At 40.2% G+C, this 20,682-nt stretch overlaps 1 protein-coding gene across 3 annotated transcripts in view; it reads left to right on the top strand.

The window, feature by feature from the left end:
- The window catches only part of ADAMTS9 (ADAM metallopeptidase with thrombospondin type 1 motif 9), a 172,196-nt gene that overhangs the window by 100,479 nt on the left and 51,035 nt on the right, over window positions 1–20,682 (top strand). For all 3 annotated transcript variants that reach the window (XM_024245076.3, XM_054551907.2, XM_054551908.2), the window contains one exon: window positions 18,645–18,812. In XM_024245076.3, coding sequence (XP_024100844.2) covers window positions 18,645–18,812 — 168 coding nt within the window. The remainder of the gene's footprint in view (window positions 1–18,644; window positions 18,813–20,682) is intronic.

The following is a 20,682-nucleotide window of genomic DNA, read 5'->3' on the forward strand; positions in this document are numbered from 1 at the left end:
GAGGACAGTGAAAAGACGGCCTATCAGAACCAGGGGTCTTGAGAGTAGTAACTCCAGGGCTTCGTTGTAAAAGCAGCTGTTAAAACAAACTCTCCTCTGTGCATCTCAGAGTTCAAGTTCATCATGACCATAAGTTCAGTTAAGGAGAAAGCATGTTTATGTGTTCAGTGGGTTGAAAGGGCAAGGCTTGATTGATGCTTTTTAGGAGAAGGCAAAAGTGGAAAACACCAGGTAGCCACCTTGTAGAAGCTTGAATTCCAGGAGATCATTTCCTCTTTGAAGGAAGAGTTTCAGGAAGGCAGCTTTTCATATTCATTGAACCCAGTAGGTGAAGGTTGAGCAGATTAGCTTTGCAGGGCTCTGTTTCAAAGATATATCAGAAGAAACTGAGTTGAGGCAGTGTCTCTCCTCCATGACTGTAAATGTAGTCATTTAATTTTGCAAAACTTAATGTCCACAGTGTTTAAAAAAAAAAAAAACTCTTATTCATTCACATTTTTACTCTATACTGAGGCCCCCAAGAAATTTAAATTTATGCAACAACATTGACTGCAAATTGACTGATAATTGTCATCAGTTCTCTTTCTCAGTGGCCAGATAGAGTGTTTTCCCCCGCTTTAGGGCAATATCCTGAGTTAAATTATAATCTGACAGATGGTCTGTTTTTAGAAGCACTGATTAATCTATTATGCTCACTCTCAGGTTGTCTATGCACTAAAATGAGAAATAGTTCAAATGATTCTCCCTAAGCCATTTTCTTCTGAAATATCTCAGAAAGTGAATGAATTGATAGCTTCAGTTATCCACAAAAGAGCAGACTTTTTTCCCCACTTAATTTTTCACACAATGTGTTTCCTCCCATAATTATAGTGGGGACTTTGATTTTTTTTATTATAACAACCACTTACATTTTGGAACATTTACTTTGTGCTCAGAATTATGCTGAACAATTCACCCACATTTGTCTAACTTAATCCTCTCTACTTGATGAAGTCAGCACCATCAGAGAAGTTGCTTAGTTGATCTCACTGCTCAGTAGTGGTCTCTAGGTCTCACTGCTGGGAAGTGGCTGAACCAGGATTTGAACTTAGGATTTTCTGAATTTTAAGCTACTGGTTTAAGCCAAGATATAATCCCCTCATCTCATTGTTTAGTTGATGAAATGGTAAAATGTAACCTGAGTGGAAAGGGTATGTCTACAATGTAGGATTTTATGTTATCCCAGAGTGTAACTATTAATATTTGAAATGTTCTGAAACTAATTGAGCCATTTACAAGTTTTGCTTAGGGGATAAGCAAAGAAAATTGGGAATGAATATAAGAAAATTGTCTTAAACCAAGTAAAAGAGCAAGATTTGGGGTTTTCAGAAGATTTTAAGAAAAAAGCAACCAGTATTAAGCACATATTGGGTGCTATCTCTGGCATTTTTAGTAGAAATGGAATAACTTGAGGTAATAAATCTAAGTATTTTCTTTATTTGGTAGGTATATAGATAGTCAGGATGATAGATTTTATTAGAGCCAGTCAGGTGACTTTACAGATGTTCACGGTGATGAGGTTCCTTGTAGAAAGTAAGATGCTATAGCACTTACAAGTGAATTATGAAAAATGGTAAAATTTACTAAAATGTGATCTCACCATAATAACTCTCTGGTTGAAATAAAGCATATTCAATGCATTGGAACGTCTTCCACACTATTTATTGAGCTAAAATTAAGCTATAGGAGCTGAACTCTTCTTTTAGCAATGCTGAGTCTTGTTCATTCCCATTGGTAGGACAGTCGACCACCTTGAACCCTGTTCTTGCGTCCTCTTCCTCTCATCACCCCTCATTCTCACAACTACCTCTGTATTCCTTAGTCCGTGTGGCAGGTGAATAATAAAACAGTTATGTTTTGGGAACTTGGTAAGATGAACAGAGGGAAATACAACAGGGAAAATGCGGACTGTGTTTGCTTCCTTTTTCTTAGCTAGGACAGAGGAAGAAATATAGACAGAGCCAACACATTTTAAGTGAAAAACCTGTTTCCCCAATCATTTATTTAATTGCCCCATACCTTAATTTCCTTCTGCCTAATGAAACCCACGGTTCAAACTGGGTGCCTCTCTCAAACTAGGCATACTATAAACAATGTTGAAATGAATGAATGAGCTCAGCTACTCAGGTGCTGAACTTCTTATCACATTAGCCCAGAAATATGGAAGTAAAGAGCTAACTGGTAGAAGGAAATCATTAAAAAGAAAGACATAGGATTATTTAGTGCTGCTGTATTAATAATGATGATATCCTGACTTAGAGAGTTGTATGGTATTTATGTAAAAGAGTGTCCTCGATTTGAGGAAACAGGAGTTTTAGAGATGATGGGATGTTATGTCTCCAAATTACTCTCAAATTGTTCAGGGAAAGACAAAATGATAATAGCATATAGAGAGAGAGATGGGAGGAGCAAATGTGGTGAAATGTTGGCAATTGGGGACTCAGGATGAGGGGATAAGGGAGATCTTTATGATGTTCTTGCAATCTTTCTATAAGTTGGAAAATTTTCAAAATAAGTTACTTTATAAAATTTCTTAAAGAAACAAATGTATTCAGAGTGTGTTTTTTCCCTCACAAGGAAGTAAAGAGTAGATCTGGATTTATTTCACAACTTTAAAAATTCTAACACATTCTAGGAAGCTGTTTTTAATCTGAGATTTGCACTGTAATGTGATAAAAAAGGGAGTGGGGTGTGGCAGTCAGAGCTCAGCAGAAACAGAATCTTTCCTACTTTTTTATTGGCTTTTTCCCATGATTTTCTCTTTCCTAAGCCTTCTGTCCTCCTCCCTCCTCCCCATCCCACCAATGCAGCTAAACTGAAAGGCCTCTGGGAATGGTGCATTTTTTTGCTTCCCTTTTCCCAGGGGAATCTAGACTTTCATTGCATCTCTTCCTAGTAAATTCCAGTAAATATCTGGCCATATGCAGACTGCCCCTTTTTTTAATCGACTGCTACCCAGTCCACATCCAGATTCGTTTGAAAATGAAAGCATTTTCCCAAAAATGTGTGCTGTTTGTTTTCCTTGAGATTAATAAAAGCCCCGCCTAGCCCACTTACCTATTCCTGCCTTGGTATGTGTCCTTTCTTGGTGAAATCATTATTTCCTTCTTTTTGGTTGTCTTTGAATCAGACGTAACATATCCGAGCCCCCCGCAGGGTGCAGGGTCATGGACATGATGTCAGGGAGGAAGTGCTGTTCAGAAGAACGTGTTTGTTCATTGTAATTGGGATCTTCATTGTTGTGCATGGGAATTGATTTCACGTTGTACACGGCACGTTTTCTATAGATGGGGGCTTCCCAACCCTTTTAGCTGAAGCCCCTGACCTCATTGAGCGGATGTTCAGCAGGCCCTTTACAACCCCCAACAACAAAGAATCTCTGTGTGCCCTGACCTCACCAAGTCAATTTGAATCAATTCAGTTTTGAGAACTTGCTGAAGGACTCTCTGAGAACCTTAGTATAATTCAATAGTTCTCAATCAGGAGGTGATTTTAGCCTGCGGTGGACATTTGGCAATGTCTGGAGACAGTTTTGGTTGTTACGATGGGGATACAGGTGCTATGGGCATCTAGTGGGTAGAGGCCGGGAATGCTGCTTAATAGTCTACAATGCACAGCACAACCCCAACAACAAAGAATTGGCTTACCCCAAATCTGGAAATAGCGCCACCATTGAGACATTTGGAGCCTCATTCAAAAGTGAAAGCTAAAAGTCATAGTTGCAAGTCCTGTAGCTATCTGAAAGCTCTTCTCTCTGGAGAGTTGAAGTTCCCATAAAATGTAGGTGAAATTCCAGGGAGCCATCAAGGTCAGTCAAATCCAAGAAAGGTTTTCAAGGGTGAGCTGAAAATATGAGATCTCAAACTTGTCTCACCAGACCGTGAATCTGCAAATCAACAAGCACCATCACTCATTTTGTGGGGCGGGGTTGAGGGTTAAAAGAGGTGGCAGATATTGTAAATGTGTGCAGATGTGCCCAGCTGATCAATAGACATTCTGCATGGCAACTTTGACAAGAGTAATAAACTTTAAAAGAACAGCATAAATGTGGGTGGGCATTTCCAAGAAAACAAGGGTTATATCCTCATCATGTTCATAATGTTAGCATTGTCTGATAGCACTGATAGTTCATATATAGAGACTCCTTTTTAAGTTTATGTTTCAAACAGAGCTTCCCATATCAGTGATAGAATTTGAATATATGAATAGGTCAGCAGTACCTAGGAATTGGTCAGACTTGAGCGTCAGAGTTGAGTATATGAGTTTCTCTTTTGGGAACTCTTCTGGAAGTAGGATTAATTCTAGTGAGCATTTTACCTGAGAATTTCTGATTAGGGACTAAGACAGCGGTACATAAAATGTTCCATGGATTGTGAATAGGTATGAAGCAGGGTTTCCCAACCTTGGCACTATTGATATTTGGGGCCAGATAATTTTTTGTTGTGGGGACTGTCTGGGACATTGTAGATGCTTATCAGCATCCTTGACCTCTACCTACTGGATGCCAATAGCATACCCCCTCGGTTGTGACAGTGAAAAATGTCTTCAGACGTTGCCAAATGTTCCCTGGGAGGCAATATCACCCTTCCTTTTCTGCCAGGTAGTTCTATGAATTTCTCACAGCAGAATTTCTCTTTCCATATTCCTATGGGCATTAGAGGGGTAGAACATCAGCATTTACCAGACATATTTGATACCAAGTCCCTATTTGTTAAGTCAGAGAAGTCTGAGGTTATAAAATCATTCCCTTCCTCCTCAAAGGGAAGTGAAATCCTTATGTTGTAGAGATCACCAAGTTTTCACAGTCAGATGTTTCCACTTTATCTGGGTTTTTAAAAAACCCATCAGAGAAAACTATACATAGGAGATCACCTTTTCCAAATATGTGGCATTAACTTGGCTTTCCTATACATGAACTTCTGGGGAAGCAAGTTTCTGCAGTTCTACCTCCTTGCACCTCCTCTTTTCCACTCTGCAAATCTTTGCTCCTCTAGCAGATGGCAAATGCTATATATTTCCCAACCCCAACCCCCATGCCACACAAACACACTCAAAATGGCAGGCACAACTCTGAGATCAGAGGGTCAGAAAACATTTTAGATGATATGTCTTCGTCCCAGAAGGAAAATCAATCTCAATTCTTTTCCTTTAAAAAGGTCATTGACAATGGCCATAAACACTAGTAGTGACTACAAAGCTTTGAGACTGGAGAAGAAATCTATTGGTAGAAGAAAGGCAAAGAAAATAAACCCAAGACACTGTCATCAACCTCAGAAATTTTATGGTGGGACCTACACTCTAATGAAACATTGGATTTTCCCTGCAATGTTCAAACTTTATTTGATGGACGACCACAGAAATATTTATTAAAGAACAGACTTACGCACTGGTGCCCAATGTGGAAGATATCTTGGTTTTCCATAAGGAAAGTGGATGCTGCCTTTCAGAATTAATTGGAACCTTAAATTACCAATTGGCTATGTGAAAAGCCCTTTAAAATTAGAAATTGAATTTTGACTTTTGCCTAACTGTAATCTTACCAGTAATTCTAGGCTATAAATTGAGCACATGCAAATGTTTTGCCTAGGAAAGAATCCCTAAAAAATGAGAAATCTCAGCCAGGCATGGTGACTCATGCCTGTAATTCCAGCACTTTGGGAAGCCCAAGGCAGGTGGTTTGCTTGAGCCCAGGAGTTCGAGACCAGCCTTGGCAACGTGGTGAAATCCCAGCTCTACCAAAAATACAAAAATTAGCCAGTCTGATAACCTGGTCTGTAAATAAATAGATTAAAATTTTAAATAAAATTAAAAATTTTTTAAACAAGAGAAATTGCCTCTAAACAAACAAAGACATACCACCACCACCAAAAAGCTCACTGATCTAGATGAATGACTTTCTCCACTTCAGTAGTTACCAGCTGGTGGACGATTAATTGTCTTACATTTCCTGATGTGGCACATAAAGGTGCCCATTTGCAAATGGCCAAATGGATTTGACTAGAAGTGGAAAATAATAACAAAGGCCCTCATTTATTAAACATCTGATGTGAGCCATGGCCTTGACCAGGTCCTTTGTATGCATTATTGCCAATCCTCTTATAATCCTTGCAAAATAGGTCTTATGATGTCTATCGTGCAGATAGGAAAACTGAGATTCAGGGAAGTTAAGAAAGGTTCCCAATAATTATACAGTCAATAATTATTGGATCCAGACCTGATGGACTCCAAAGCCCCATGTTTTTCCACTGCCTCTCTTGGGGAGCTTTCAAAACTTCTAGAAACATGAATTTTTGGTTTGTGACGCATAAAAGAAACAAGCCTGAGTAGAAACCAGTTCAGCCCTCTTTTGCTTTATAAAAGTCCCTGGGACTGAGTCCTTGGAATCTGAATGTTTCCCAAGGGTTTTTAGCCAGATTCCTGATTTTGTTTATTTTACTTATCACAAGTCAGAGATAGCTGAATATTTGCATTTCTGAATAGGACCTTTTTTTACATTTCACTTGGTTTTGAACGGCTTTCAAAGAAACTCAAATTTGGACTGGGTCACCCAGCAACCTCAGGCCAGAGCTTTGAAATCGATCAGTTTCCCCCTGGACTTTTACAGCATCCTAAAATGATGAGAATTAGTACTTTGTAAGGAAAGGTCCTACTGAGCTAAGAAAAATTGGTCTTTCTCGACAGGCCTGATCCTAACATTTGGGTAAAAAGTACTCTCCATAAGAGGTAGACTTGGTGGGGACTGGCTGTACAGAGTTTGCAGGAGGGTGGCTATGATTTCATTCTATCAAATTCACTCTACAAAATCTTGGGCTCAGTGTTGGTTTTAGAGTCCTGGATATCCTATACTTTGAAAGCAAGGCTTTTTCTAAATGAAAGAAAACTTATTTAAAAAATTGATCAGGATTACTGAAACACATTTTTTTGGAACAGAAGAGTGAATCTTCAGTTTTATGCTTTTAGATGTTTCCAGCCAGAAGAAAGAAAATACCTGGCCTGGATAAAACCCATTCTTGTGTATTACGTTTCATTGTATTCTGTTTTTCATATATATATATATTTACATTTTTCCACCCATCTGACAAAAATGTCACTCTAAGATGGCATCTTCAGGGAGAGGAAACAATATTATATGACACTCAGGATATGTGGTGGGATCAGTGGCTAAGAATGCACTGTCAATGTTTCTTGCATTTGCAGGGCAGTGTAGTATTCTGAGTTCCTAGCTTCTGCCTCTTGTCTGCTAGTTTTATATGATATTCTCAGATAATGTTCCCTTTAGATGTCCCCTGTGCATTTAGTTCTGTAGATATGAGTTAAATATTAAACCACAAGAATATGTGGCTAGTTTTGGACTGAATGGATATAAGAGACAGGAGACAGCAATCGTTATTTATTTGGTTCTAACAATAAACTGAGCGTTGTGCAGAATGTTTACTTAATCTTTATTCTTGTGAGATAAGTGGTTCTAGGTTCTATTGGATATTATTTATTCACTCATTTCATGCATTCATTTGTACATTCCATAAATGTTTGAGTGTTTTTTATAAACCAGGTACCATTCTAGGCATTTTGGATATAGGAGTGAAAAAAACACACAAAAACCTTTGAACTCATTACGCTTACATTCTAGTGGGAAGTGGAGACAAGCTACAAATCACGAACAAAACAAAAAAGTCAAATATGTATTATGAAAGAAGATGGCAATTGCCATAGATAAAAATAAATTAGTGAAGAGGGATAGGAGATAGCATAGAAGAGTAGGTGAGAATTAGATTAAGTTAAATTAGAGCTTAATTAAATTAATTAAAAGGAGGTTTAGGGAAGTCTCCATTAAGAAAGTGATATTTGAGCAAAGATAGGGGAAAATACAAAAGGAAGCCATGTGAGTTTCTGGGAGAAGAGTATTACAGGTTAAGGCCTGAAAGCGGGAGTACACCAGGCATCTCTTAGTGATAGCAAAGAGACTAGTGTAGCTAGAACTGAGGGTGTGAATGATAGGATAGGAAATTACAGATGAAACTGAGGGAGACGAACATGGAGGCAGACTCTTGGGCAAGTAGAGGAAGGAGGGTTAGCCTATTGGAAGGAGTTTTTGTTTTCACTTTGAGATAGGAAGGGACTGGCAGTGAAGAGGTGGGTGGAGGCACTAAGTAGGAACATGAATTTGTTTTTAAAGGTTGACTCTGGCTTCTGAATTTGGCAGAGGGTACAGAAGGAACACAGATGGAAGTGGTAAGACCATTGTAGTAACTCAGATGAGAGAAAGCATTGCTCAGATGACAGTGGGCACAAGGGAAGTGGTAAGGAGTGGTAGGATTTCGAAGAATTTTTGAGATAGTGCCAAAAGATTAGCTGAGAGTTGACTATGGGGTGCAAGAGTCAGAAAGGGGTCAAAATGACTCCCATTTTATGGACTGGACAAGTGAAAAGATGGAGTTGCCACCGATGAAAATGGGGAAGCCTACAGGAAGAACAGATTTGTGGAGGAAGATCAGGACTTCTGTTTTGAACATGTTAAGTTTGAGATGTGTAGGCGTCATCACTTCATATCTCTGTTAAACAGAATTGAATATGGATGTTTGCAGTAGTTAAGCATCCTGCAAAAAATAACAAAGAAAGATACCTCCAGTCAGAGTAGGTCTGACTGTCCTAACACCGTGTTCATAGCTGCTACACCGTTCTGCCTCAGTCTTTCGATTTCCATCTGAATACATCTCAGAGTAGTGTAGGAATTATTTGAATTTGCAGAAAACCATCAAACGTAATTTTAGCCTTTTTCAATGCCAAGTCTTCCGTGTTGTGAGCCATTTACATTTTATCTGGTTATTACTTCTCATCCCGCCCTTTCATAGTGGTACTTTTGAGCCTTTTTTTTTTTTTTTTAACCAGAAGGAAGGCAGGAAGAGGAGACAAGAAAAGCCACAAAGGACTTGAGTAATGCATATTGAGAGTGACTGTGTGCTGTCCAAACTCCCGATAGAGCAATGCTAAATTGGAGGATGAGCATCTAATTCGATAATGGTTAAAATGACCTTTATCCCTGCTGCTGAGATACATTTCTCTGGATACAGGCTCAGACACGTATGCACATCTTAGTTCTGGAGTTGACATTAATATCCACCCACAAGTAAATTAATTACATAAGCTGCTTCCCAAAAATGTTATAAAATTTTCAGGATAGTCTACCTGACATGCTGGCCTGTAAAGATGCTCCTTTCACATCGAGTTTACAGAGGAAGGGCCAGACAGGCAGAGAAAGCAAGACTGGAGGAAGCAACTGAATGAACTGTGTCCTGGTGTCTTTTAAATGACTTGTTGACACATAGATAGTTCTTTGGGAAGAGGACAGGATCCAAGGGGCAGACATTGGTTAGGTACATTGATCACTTCTCTACAGAAGCATTTCAGAAGGTGGCTGAAGCTTTCCAGCTCTGTCCCCTGACTGCTTTTGACAGTAGCATAAGTTATGTCAAGTGGGTCTGCCCCAGCACTGTCATCTCCCAGCAGACTGACATCTCCAGGTAGCCTTGAACTCTCCAGTCCAGGCCTTCAATCACAGTCCACCTTGGGAGTACCAAGAAACTTTGGTCACTGTTCCTACCAGTCACAGCTTTCCCACCAATTACTTACTCAGACACAACTTCACTCACCTCTGGAACAAATTTCTCACCCACCGCCCTCCCTGTCTTCCAGACGGCTTTCATAAATAATCCCATGGCAGGCATAGAGTGGGTCCTTGTATTATCTTTGCCTCTTTCCTGAAAAATGTGAACATCATTATTCTGCTGATGTCAGGTTACAAATAATCACCAGGTAAACTTTGAAAGCGAAAAGAAGTCCTACAAAAACAGGCAATGTGTTTGGGAATGAGGAATCAACAGGGTAATAGAGATAGAGCCCTGTTACCCACATGAGGGGTAACACTGCCTGGTGATTATTGTCATCAGTTCCCCAGGGTACCCCTGGATATAGCCACGATAGAATTCACCAGGTGCTACATTTGCAGATTTCCTTGGTTTTTGTTTCTTTCTTGATGGGGAAAACAACGGTAAAATATTTCCACTCTTGCAGAACAAAAGGAGCCCTAATTTGGGTTTCATAGCTTGCATAACTAATTTCATATACTGCTATATTTAATGTTAAAATTTATTTTCCCCTCTAATATGAAGTTGTTACATTGTGAGATCAAAGGTTGGGGAACTGGAGAGCCCTGTCCCCCATATTCCTGGGGGTGATGGGGTGGGAGTGGAAGATGTGAGCGTCTCGTCTCCCTTTATTTGCCTGGCCCTGCCATCTCCCTTACTAAGCATATGCAGGGCCACCTACTTGGTTCTCATATTGACAGCAGCCTTCGACTGTGCTCCAAGAGTTGACATGTGAATCTTGGTTCCTTTTCTTAGACCTTTGTAGCATTGCAAAGGCTGGAGTGTTGGGGGGCAGTGGGGACGGGAGGATGGCCTAATGCCCCATCCGGCTGGGATGACCGTGACTCCCACATCCGCTTTCTTCCTTGGTGTTCCCTGCCAATCTCAGGCGCTCTCAGCTCCTTTTCATGGTAATAAGTGCCAGGGTGGTCCCAGACATAAACAGCCATCAGGCAGGCCTTGTCAACACTGGCTTTACGCCCTGAAGTCACAGCCCTTGTTTCCTGGTAAAGCTTTCTTTCCATTTTTCCTCAATATTTTGGTTGTCGCTGCCACTGTTCAGAGTCATTCTTGTTTTGTGAGAAGCCTGTAAAACCTCCCCTAAGTGAGTTCGTTGCCAATAAGGAGATATGTTTTTTGACAAAGGACTGTGACAACTCTCACAGCAGAGCAGGGCATGGCAGGGAAGTGAGTGACTGTGGATTCTGTAATGGTTATCATTGACGCTGCTTCTGTGGCTCAGGACATTTAAAGAAATGGCATAACAAAAGACAAGGGAGAAACACAGGAGTTCTTGAGAAAACCTAAGTGTAAGTAGGGAATGATGGAGTAGAAAAGGGATATGGCATTCAGATATAGCATCTGTCCTCTCCTTACTCTGGTGACAAGAGACAATATTGGTAAGTAATAGTCTCTAAGAGAGAAAAGGGCACTACAGAAGGGATCTTCAACGTATATAACTGCTCTATGGATTGATTTCTCTGAGACCTTTGGAAAGAAAAGCACTTTGCCGATTCACAGGGATGAGATCTTACCAAAGTCCTACCTTTACCTATCAATGCCTCTGTTAGAATGTTAGACTCCATTAGTTAACAAAATTTTTTTAAACTCACCTTTTAAACTTCGTGTTAAGAGATATTCTAAAAGGGTCCACTGAATAGAAATAATAGTAGTAATGATGCAAAAAAAATACCATTTCTATGCTGTCTGGCTGAAACACAAAGAGCTTTGCATGCATTGCCTCATTTAATTGTAACACAGTGATATTGGGTACAGATACTACTATTCTCCCGTCTTACGGAGAACAAATCTGAGCTGAGAGAGGTGAAGTCACTTGCCCCTAGTGGCACCTTGGTAAAATGACAGGTAGGGTAGGATTCCAGCCCAGGCCTGTCTGACTCTCAAACCTTTGCAACATTTTAGAGCAAAATGAAGACAAGCACCCTCCCCACCACCCCAGCTGCCATTTCCTGTGTTGGCAGCACCCAAGCACCCCTTGGAATTTGCTCTTTGCTGCTGCTTTGAAACAAGACGTTGTCACACTCTTGCTTGGGGGTGAGAAAGAATCAGAGTGCGTGGTTAGCTGTGGTTTTTGAACAATACCAGAACCTAGCCCCAGGCCCCCATTGCAACTGGAGCCAAATAGCATTCTGTGCTAGGGACAGAAGCTTCTTCAGCCTGCATTTTCTCCTTCCCTGCTGTGTGACCTTGGGCACAACATGTCTCCTTTTCTCTAGTCTTGAATTTGTAAAATAAATAGATGGACAGAATAATCTTTGAGATGCCCTGCAGACTGAGCATTCGAGAGATTTTTCCTTGGTGAATTGCCAGGGGGCCAAAATTTACAACCTGCAGCCTTCCCTTCTTGACCATGTAAACAGCATTCACCCATCAAGGGAAATAGTAATTTACTATGTGGCATCTGGCAGGCCTCAATGAGTTAATAAACCCTGAAAAATGTCCAAGAGAAAAGTAGGGTAGCTTCAGCCAAGGGAAAATGTGGCCCTTTATTTATGGGATTGTATGTTTGCCTTTTGTAGTGTCTTTCTTCACAGGCACTAAAGGTGTTATGAGAAAAGGTATTAAAGTCAGAACTATTAACATTGCATAGCTACTCTCTTCCTGGGAGACTGAGGAATCAGGCAACTCTAAAATAGTCTTAAGAGACATTTCTTGAGGTCCTTGCTTTCTGTTGTTGCCATGGGTAAGTAGAGGTGAGCAACTGGTTGTCTTAACCAGGCCATTTTTCCAGTGTAGCTTAAGGATTAAAGTGGTTGGGGTGTGTGGGGTGTGTGTGTGTGTCTTGCCCTGTCAACCAGGCTGGAGTGCAGTAGCACACTAACCCCAAACTCCTAGGCTCAATCAATGCTCCTACCTCAGTTGCCCAAGCAGTTGGAACAACAGCCGTGCACCACCAGGCCCAGTTAATTTTTCTTTCTTTCTTTTTTTTTTTTTTTTGTAGAGATGGGGTCTTGTCATGTTACCCAGGCTGGTCTCAAACTCCTGGGTTCAAGTGATCCTCCCATCTCTGCCTCCCAAAATTCTGGGATTAAAGTCATGAGCCAGAGTGACCAGCCATGCTGTATGTAAAGCCTAACTCTCCTGCTTCCTGGTGCTATGACCCTGGGCAAGTGACGTCACCTCTTTGACCCTCAGTCTCCTTATCGATACAAAAAAATTCCTAATAGTGCCTGAGCCACCAGACTGCTGTTGGAATTAAATGAGAGAAACCAGTGTTCTTTATCCCAGTATCCTACTCATAATAAGAACACAATGAAAGGTAGCTAGTGTGATTTTCAGGAGTTCCGTTCAAACTGAAAGAGAGTGCTCTTGGGGTGGCCTTTTTGAATCTAAATAACTTGTGCCAAATGAGTTCAGCATTAGCACCATGAGTCAGATTCCAGGTGGTTCTTTCTTTCCGACCTTTACAAAAACATGACATTGGTTTATAATACACCTCTGTGATGGCTATAGCTTTCATATGTTCATTCATTTCCATAAATATTTGCTGACTGACTACAGTGTGGAAAGCAGCAAGTAAACATGTGTGAGTTGCAGCTACTATCTTTTTTCCATGTGGTAAGCCCCACATGGTTTTCCAGGCCTTCCATTGAGCAATGTTTGAAACTTTGATCACTAAATGTGTATCCTTGTGTTTATGGTCTTTCTTCAGTGGAATAGTAGGTACAGGCTGGCATCTCCTTTGCCTCCCCCAACAGTGTGATGCTCATGCGTCACTTCATTTGTCACTGTCATTGGCAAAGACAGTCCTGAACCTTGAGCATATGCGTTGCATCCTTTCTGATGACATACTTTCCAGATGAGCTGTGATTTTATGTTTTGTTAAAGTTGAAAGGAGAGTGGAATCAAGAAGAGTTTGTTGTTGTATGAAAAGATACAACTGAATATTTTTTAAATGAAGTGATTTAGATGTTATTTTCATAGTCTGTAGACTCACAAAGGGAAAGGCTTGAATAGTAATTCCTTCAGTCTCCTGTCTCAAAACACCTATCTGAGTGATGGTTAGCCATCTGTTGTCAAAAATCCTTAGATCAGAAGAGCCTTGACAACTTGAGCCAGTATATGACATTTCTCTTGGCCTTTCAGTGCTTGTTATTTCTCACCTGCTGTCAGCCAGTCCTGTGGTTGGAAATATGGACTAGTTGGTCAGCACCCCCATTTCATATTTCATGTATACAGAATCTCATCAATCCAGACCGCTTGGAGATGGGAATCACCTAGATACATAGAACTGTGCCCAGACACTGTGCTAGGGCTGTCCCCCTGGCCCATCCATTAGTCCTTGCATAGCACGCATCCGCCATAACTCAGGCAGTCCTGGTCCTCATTCAATCCCCTTCTAGTGCTTTTTCTAAGCCCCTGCTTTTTCTTTTTTTCTTTTTCCTTTTTTTTTTTTTGAGATGGAGTCTCACTCACTCTGTCGCCAGGCTGGAGTGCAGTGGAGGATCTCAGCTCACTGCAACCTCCGCCTCCCAGGTTGAAGCAATTCTCCTTCCTCAGCCTCCTCAGTAGCTGGAACTACAGGTGCACGCCACCATGCCCAGCTAATTTTTGTATTTTTAGTAGAGACGGGGTTTCACCATGTTGGCTAGGATGGTCCTGATCTCTTGACCTTGTGATCTGCCCGCCTCAGCCTCCTGAAGTGCTGGGATTACAGGCGTGAGCCATGGCACCCGACCGCCCCTGCTTTTTCTAAGCCCCAGCATCTTCCAGCCCCACCCAGAAGCCTCTTTCTGGCCAGATCCTGTGTACATCTCTGGCCTCTACCCTCCCCTTCTTATTCCTTCTCAGTTCCTTATGGTATCTTTAGCAACTCTGTGTAGAAATCCATCTTCTTTTGGATGTCCAAGTCCTTGGCAGCCTCAGCAACCCCAGGGACCCCATTCTCTTTAGTTCTCCAGCTCTTCTCATTCAGGCAGACACACCAGGGCTGTTTTCTGGCTTCTCAATAACTAAGAAACCATGTTCCTCTGTATAAGTGAAAGGACCAATATGGGTCTTCCCTAAAACCAAAGACAGCACACCAAACCCAAATTCGTCTGCACCATATCCAGTGCTACTGCTTGAGAGAGAGCCCTCGATAGAGGTTCAGAACAGATGGCCCATGTCTTGAGTTTCCTTTCCACCAGATAAATTGAAATGCAAGGATTTCAAGCTCTTAGGCCTCAATTAGTGAAAAGTGTTAACACAATCTCTGAACAAAACACCGCATTTCAACATCCCCTTCAAGCCACCCCACAGAAACAAAAGCCTGAATACCCAGGCACTTGGGATGCTGACCTTGGTGCTGCTAAGTAACAAGCAGAGATTACATTGTCTGGGAGTCTTGCTCAAAGTTGGGAGGAAAATCATACTGTTACACAAAGTTCAGTTGTTTCCCAAGAAAAAAAAAAAGTCAGAGTCCTATTGGCAAAGTAGGAGGCTTTTTGGCTGTGAATTTGAGGAATTAAATATTCCCTAGAGCAAGAGCTATCAGATGTGTAACCAATAAATAGCACATACTAGGTGACTCACTAAATTTAACGATTATGTCTCAGTGACACATGGTGATGTAAAAGTCAGTGCCTGAGAAAGGACTGGAAATGATCGGATGGAAATTTCCCTCAGAATGTAAGAGCTGAAACTTGTGTTTATTTGATTATCAAAATGATAGCTCCTCTATCAGGTCATAGTAGGCCCATTAATAAACCTCTTAGATTTGAACATTTCCACGAGCAGCTGCTTTTCTTCATTGGTAAGTTAGAAAGCATTAAAAGAAGAGTATTTGCTATCAGATTAGATACCTTGAGAATTTCCTAATTGCCTTTAGATCTTAACAATATTAGGCAGATAATATGTATGGCAAGTGCTGCATTGTTTTTTCCAAGTCAATTCCAGTCAAGTCCCCAAATTTAAAAACAAAAACAAAACACTGGAATGGGTAGGTTGCAGCTAATCCAGATAGTGAAAAGATAAGGCATTGTATTTAGAAGCTACTTCATCCATCTTCATTCCATTAGCAATAGATGTCAGTTATACCTCAGATGAATTTTTGTCAGTAAGGTTGGTGATAATTTAACTATTTTTCATTGTGCTGTTATTGTTTCCAACAGAAATGTATTCATTTGTGTTGAAGTCATGTGGGAAGCACTATATAAAGCATTGTGGTTATGCGATTCTGAAAACACCAATTGTCTCCACTAATAGTACCTATCTCTATTACTGAGTTTCACTGGGTTATTGGGATGATTAAATTAGATGATGCGTATAAAGTCTTAGGGCAGTTCCTGGCTCATAAATGTGACAGAGTTGTACCTTTTCCAATTCTTCCTCTACAGATTGTTGCCAACTTTTAGGCTGTAACTTCTGATGACCACAGTAGATTACTAATTAATGTTTCTAACAACTCTCTTTTCCCTTATATATTAAGAGACAGCTTCTTTGGACTATTTGTATATTGAAATGACTGTCCCTACAGACAGACTTGTGTTAAGGTCACCCATGTTCATTTGATTACTCTGATACAACTATGTTTCTTCACTGTAGTCAAGCAAATTTTACCACCCATGATTCTATATCCTTTAAGTTCAACTCATTTCCTAGAAATAAATATATCTTTGACTCCCAGTGCTGTATCTCCCAGTTTTCCCCATCTCTGTGTTATCACTATCTACCCAGTTGCCCAAACCAGAAACCTGAAAGTTATCCCTGGTACTGCCCTTTCCTCTCCACCCTAGAGTAGATCCATCATTTCTACTTCAAAAAATATATCTTTTTTTTTTTTTTTTTTTTAATTGAGATGGAGTCTTGTTCTTTTGCCCAGGCTGGAGTACAGTGGTGCTATCTCCACTCACTGCAAGCTCCGCCTCCCAGATTCACGCCATTCTCCTGCCTCAGCCTCCCAACTTCCCCTACCTAAGCATTCCTGAGTCACTTTCTCATTTCCACTGACACTGTATTCCCACTTGGGCTCTACTCAGGCAAAGTAAATGTTTTGAAACAAAAATCAGACCATGTCTTACTCTGACTTGAAACTCTTCAGTGATTTTTCATCTTGTGCAGAATAAAATCCAAACTCATAATTGTAGCTCATAGCTTTGCTGCCTGACCCCAGGAAGTGCCCCAGTGAGCCCTCTTCCAACCACTCCAGCCTGTTTGTTTCCTAGTACTTATCTCAATGAATAATCATATATTTATTTTTGTCATCACTTAATTAATGTCAGCTTCCCTCACTGGTCTGTAAGCTCCATGAAGGCAGAGACTTGTCAATTTTGTTTATTGCTACATTTCTAGTACTTTGCATAATTTCTGGAACATAGTAGCTGCTCTATAAATGTTTGTCAAATAAATAAATAAATTCACTCCAAATCTAATTGAACCCTTATATTATTTTCTTTCGGGAGAAACATTTTAAAATATTAAAATTGGTCACTATTAATAGGGATTATCTGTGTGCAAGTCATTAGCCCACTTCTAGAGATTTGTGGAGATACTTCTAGGAACTTCATTCTAAAAGCCTTCTAGAATTATACTGCAAAGTCTTTATATAGATCAAACACTATAGGTTGAATGATTAATATTTTTGTTTTGGTATAGGTATTTCAAGTTGGGTGCCTTCCTTCCATCCTGTATACTCCATTAAGATTTTCAGAATGACTACTCCAAATCATAATATTCATAAGATTAGAGCTCAAATGAAAACAGCAACATTTTCACCTTCTAAAGTTAAAAAAATTAAAGCCAAATGTATTAGTATACGTACTTCACATTTCTCTATGAGCAACTATTGAAATTTTATAGTGGTTTGTGTTTACTAGAAAAACATGTCTGGTACATTTATGAATGGGTAACTGTGAGCATGCTTGGTAATAGTGGTTGAGTTAATATGTTTCATGAGTTGCATGTTTCACATGGTGCTATTTATTAGGCATAAAAGGGCATGTTGGTAATTTAACAAAATTACAAAGTTAGTGGGGGAAATAAGAAATATTGAATAGAAGGAAGTGACACTTGAAATCTGTTTTCATTGCGTTTTCACATTTTGTTCTTCATTCTTAAATTCATTTCCCTCTAAAAAGCAAGACCATTATATTGGGAAATAATGTGTCTTGAAAACCTGAGCCAGCAGCTTATGATCTGAGTGGTAATGACTTCTGTAATCACTAATGAGGGAATGGACATTGCATATCTCAGCACACTCACTGGGGCCAGCCTCTTGCCTGTTTTACAAGAAGCTGTCATATCAAATTTTTGTCCCGACTCCACGGGCACTTTGATTCCTAAACCTTTCTGAGAAACCTAATCTGAAATCAAAGTCAAGTTTCTCAGATGTGGTCAGACAAGGTCACATTTAAAACAGTCCAGTGAATCTGCAGATCAAAGTTGAAAGGTAATGCCTCCCTCCCAAAATTGGCACAGACTTACCTGCTAGCTTACCTTTCAGTTTCTAACGTGCCTTTTTCACCTCTTCCCAATGGACTGGGAAAATGAGAGCTTATCCTCTGGAAAATGGTTGAAGAGTTTTATTCTTAAATCATTTAATTAAGAAATTGAACATAGTTGTGTTTTGGAAACGCACCTTTATCCCAATCAGTGAATCACAAGGCATTTTGTTGAAGAAATATATCACTATTTCATAGTAGGACTTCTTAAAATCAGAATTTCATGGTAATTTCAGGTTCATGAGCTTTATTTTTGGCTCCAATTCTCAGGATTTACCCACACCCTTGAGTGAGCCAAAAATGCCACATAGGATTGCTGCTGTAATGCTACGGACATTTTTTTTTTCAATGCCACCTTCCTTCCCTATTAAGCCTTGAGATATTATCCAAACTGGCTCTATAAAAGAGGGGAATGGTAACTCTTGTTAGGCATTGTCTTAACATCTCACGACGCAGGTTTTTTCTCAAACTCCGTGTGATTAAAAAACAACAACAACCTTGCCATTGCTTTATATTGCAGTGTTCTGTCTCTTGTGGTCGAGGGCATAAACAACGAAATGTTTACTGCATGGCAAAAGATGGAAGCCATTTAGAGAGTGATTACTGTAAACACCTGGCTAAGCCACATGGGCACAGAAAGTGCCGAGGAGGAAGATGCCCCAAATGGAAAGCTGGCGCTTGGAGTCAGGTGAGCAATGCTTCTCCTCTACTGACTGCTTCCTTACGTTTGGCCACGGGGCTGACCCCAGTGTGTTCACTTGTGTTTCTATGCACGGTTTTGGTTTTACCGAGGGGAGCTCAGGGACTGGGAGGGGAGAATCATTACCTAGATAGTCAGGATACTTACTAGCTGTGTGACATTGGGCTTCAGCCTCTGGAGCTTTGGATAATACCTATAATTAGGGGTGGCTGTGAGGGTGAATTCTAAGTGGAAACAGGGGTCAGATGGAGCACAGATCAGCCCCTCAATACTTCACTGATGGCATTGCATTATCACCACGTAGAAAACTACTAACTCTGACTGCACTGAAGCTGACTGTGGTCACCTGGCAGAAATTGAGTCTCAGTTTATCTTGGAGGTTCTTGAAGAAAGGGCTATCAACAGAAAGTATTAGAAAATACCTCTGCCTGTTTGCTTGTTTACAAAAGGTGAAGGAAAGGAGGGAGAGTTCTCTGTTATTTTCTAGCTATATGACCTTGGGTAATTTAATTTTCCTGAGCCTGCTACACATGGCTCTTATGAAGATTTAATGCAATCATGAATGCCCAGTGCTTTGCAGGGGTCTTGAATCTAGTAGGCTCTCAAGAGTAATATTTTGTTTGGACAAGTGTTATGTGTGTATGGGATGGAGAAGGGTGTGAGTACCCAAGACACTGATTACAGTTAGACACCACTAATTCTAAACATTTCATAAGCTAGTCAGGAACTGGGTGTGAGTTTCCCTGTTGAACTTGAAACAGGAACTTTAGAAGCTTCTGTTTAATCTATAAACACTGGATATGTGAACTAAAGCCATTCATATCAAATCCTTAGAATAGATCTGGTAACTCCACACTTGCACATTTTCTTAGTTTGGTTGAAGGTGCTAACTTAAAAGTAATAAGGCTCAATTCCTTTTAAAACATTCTGTATTTAATGCTGCTCCTTCTCTCCACTGATCTGAATCAATGAAGTTTTACCGTATTTCCGGTGCTTCCATGCAGTGGAGAATCATTCAGATGACTCCAGATAATTGATGGGAATCTAGGTTCAAGGTTGGCGGGCTCTAGCATGGATTCTTCCAGAGCCTAGAATCTTGATTCTTAAGGCCCCAAAGCAGCTTTGGCCATAGCATACATTAATGTGGGGAGGATTTGAGAATCCTCCATTTCAATATGACTAATGGAAAATTCCTTCAGAAACCTGAATGTATTTTCAATGCCCTGATCTGGCATCACTGCCCTCCGTATCCTCCAGTCATCATTCTCCAGGGCAGTAGCCTCATCCCTCTCAAGGCCTTTATCATAATGAAACATGGGGGTTTTGTTTGTTTTAATTTAACAATAAAAAAAAAATCTGTACCCAGCCAGAGCTAGTTCCTCCTTTGCCTTCCTTCAGGGAGCATATTCAAGGCAGTATTTCATACCAGTCATCCTTCTTAATGTTTTTCTAAGTGATCCTTGTCATCTGTTAACTTCCATCCCTTTTATTTTTTGGAGCTATTCGATTCATGTAAAAGCTTGCAGCTAGTATTATTTAAGATACCACGCTAATTAGCTTGTCTCTTGTGGACTTTCATGATCTGTTACTTTTTTTTATGTTCCTTGGCCTCTACTTATCTGTTTGTATTTACCTCTGAATATTAAGTTCAGAGCATGTAAATGATGCTCATGTTAAAAGCCAATATTCACAAAGGATAATTAAAAGAATCTTTTGCTCTTTATTGGTAAACACAGAGTGAGTTTTAATCCAGCATCATGTGATCTTGATGGGAAGCCTAAAATTGCTTACAAAGCTGTAATGATTAGGTTTAAACCCTGGGGGTTTTTGCCAACATAAGGTAATAGGATTATCAGAA

This window comes from Pongo abelii, chromosome 2, assembly GCF_028885655.2.
Source record: "Pongo abelii isolate AG06213 chromosome 2, NHGRI_mPonAbe1-v2.0_pri, whole genome shotgun sequence".
Lineage (NCBI taxonomy): Eukaryota > Metazoa > Chordata > Mammalia > Primates > Hominidae > Pongo > Pongo abelii.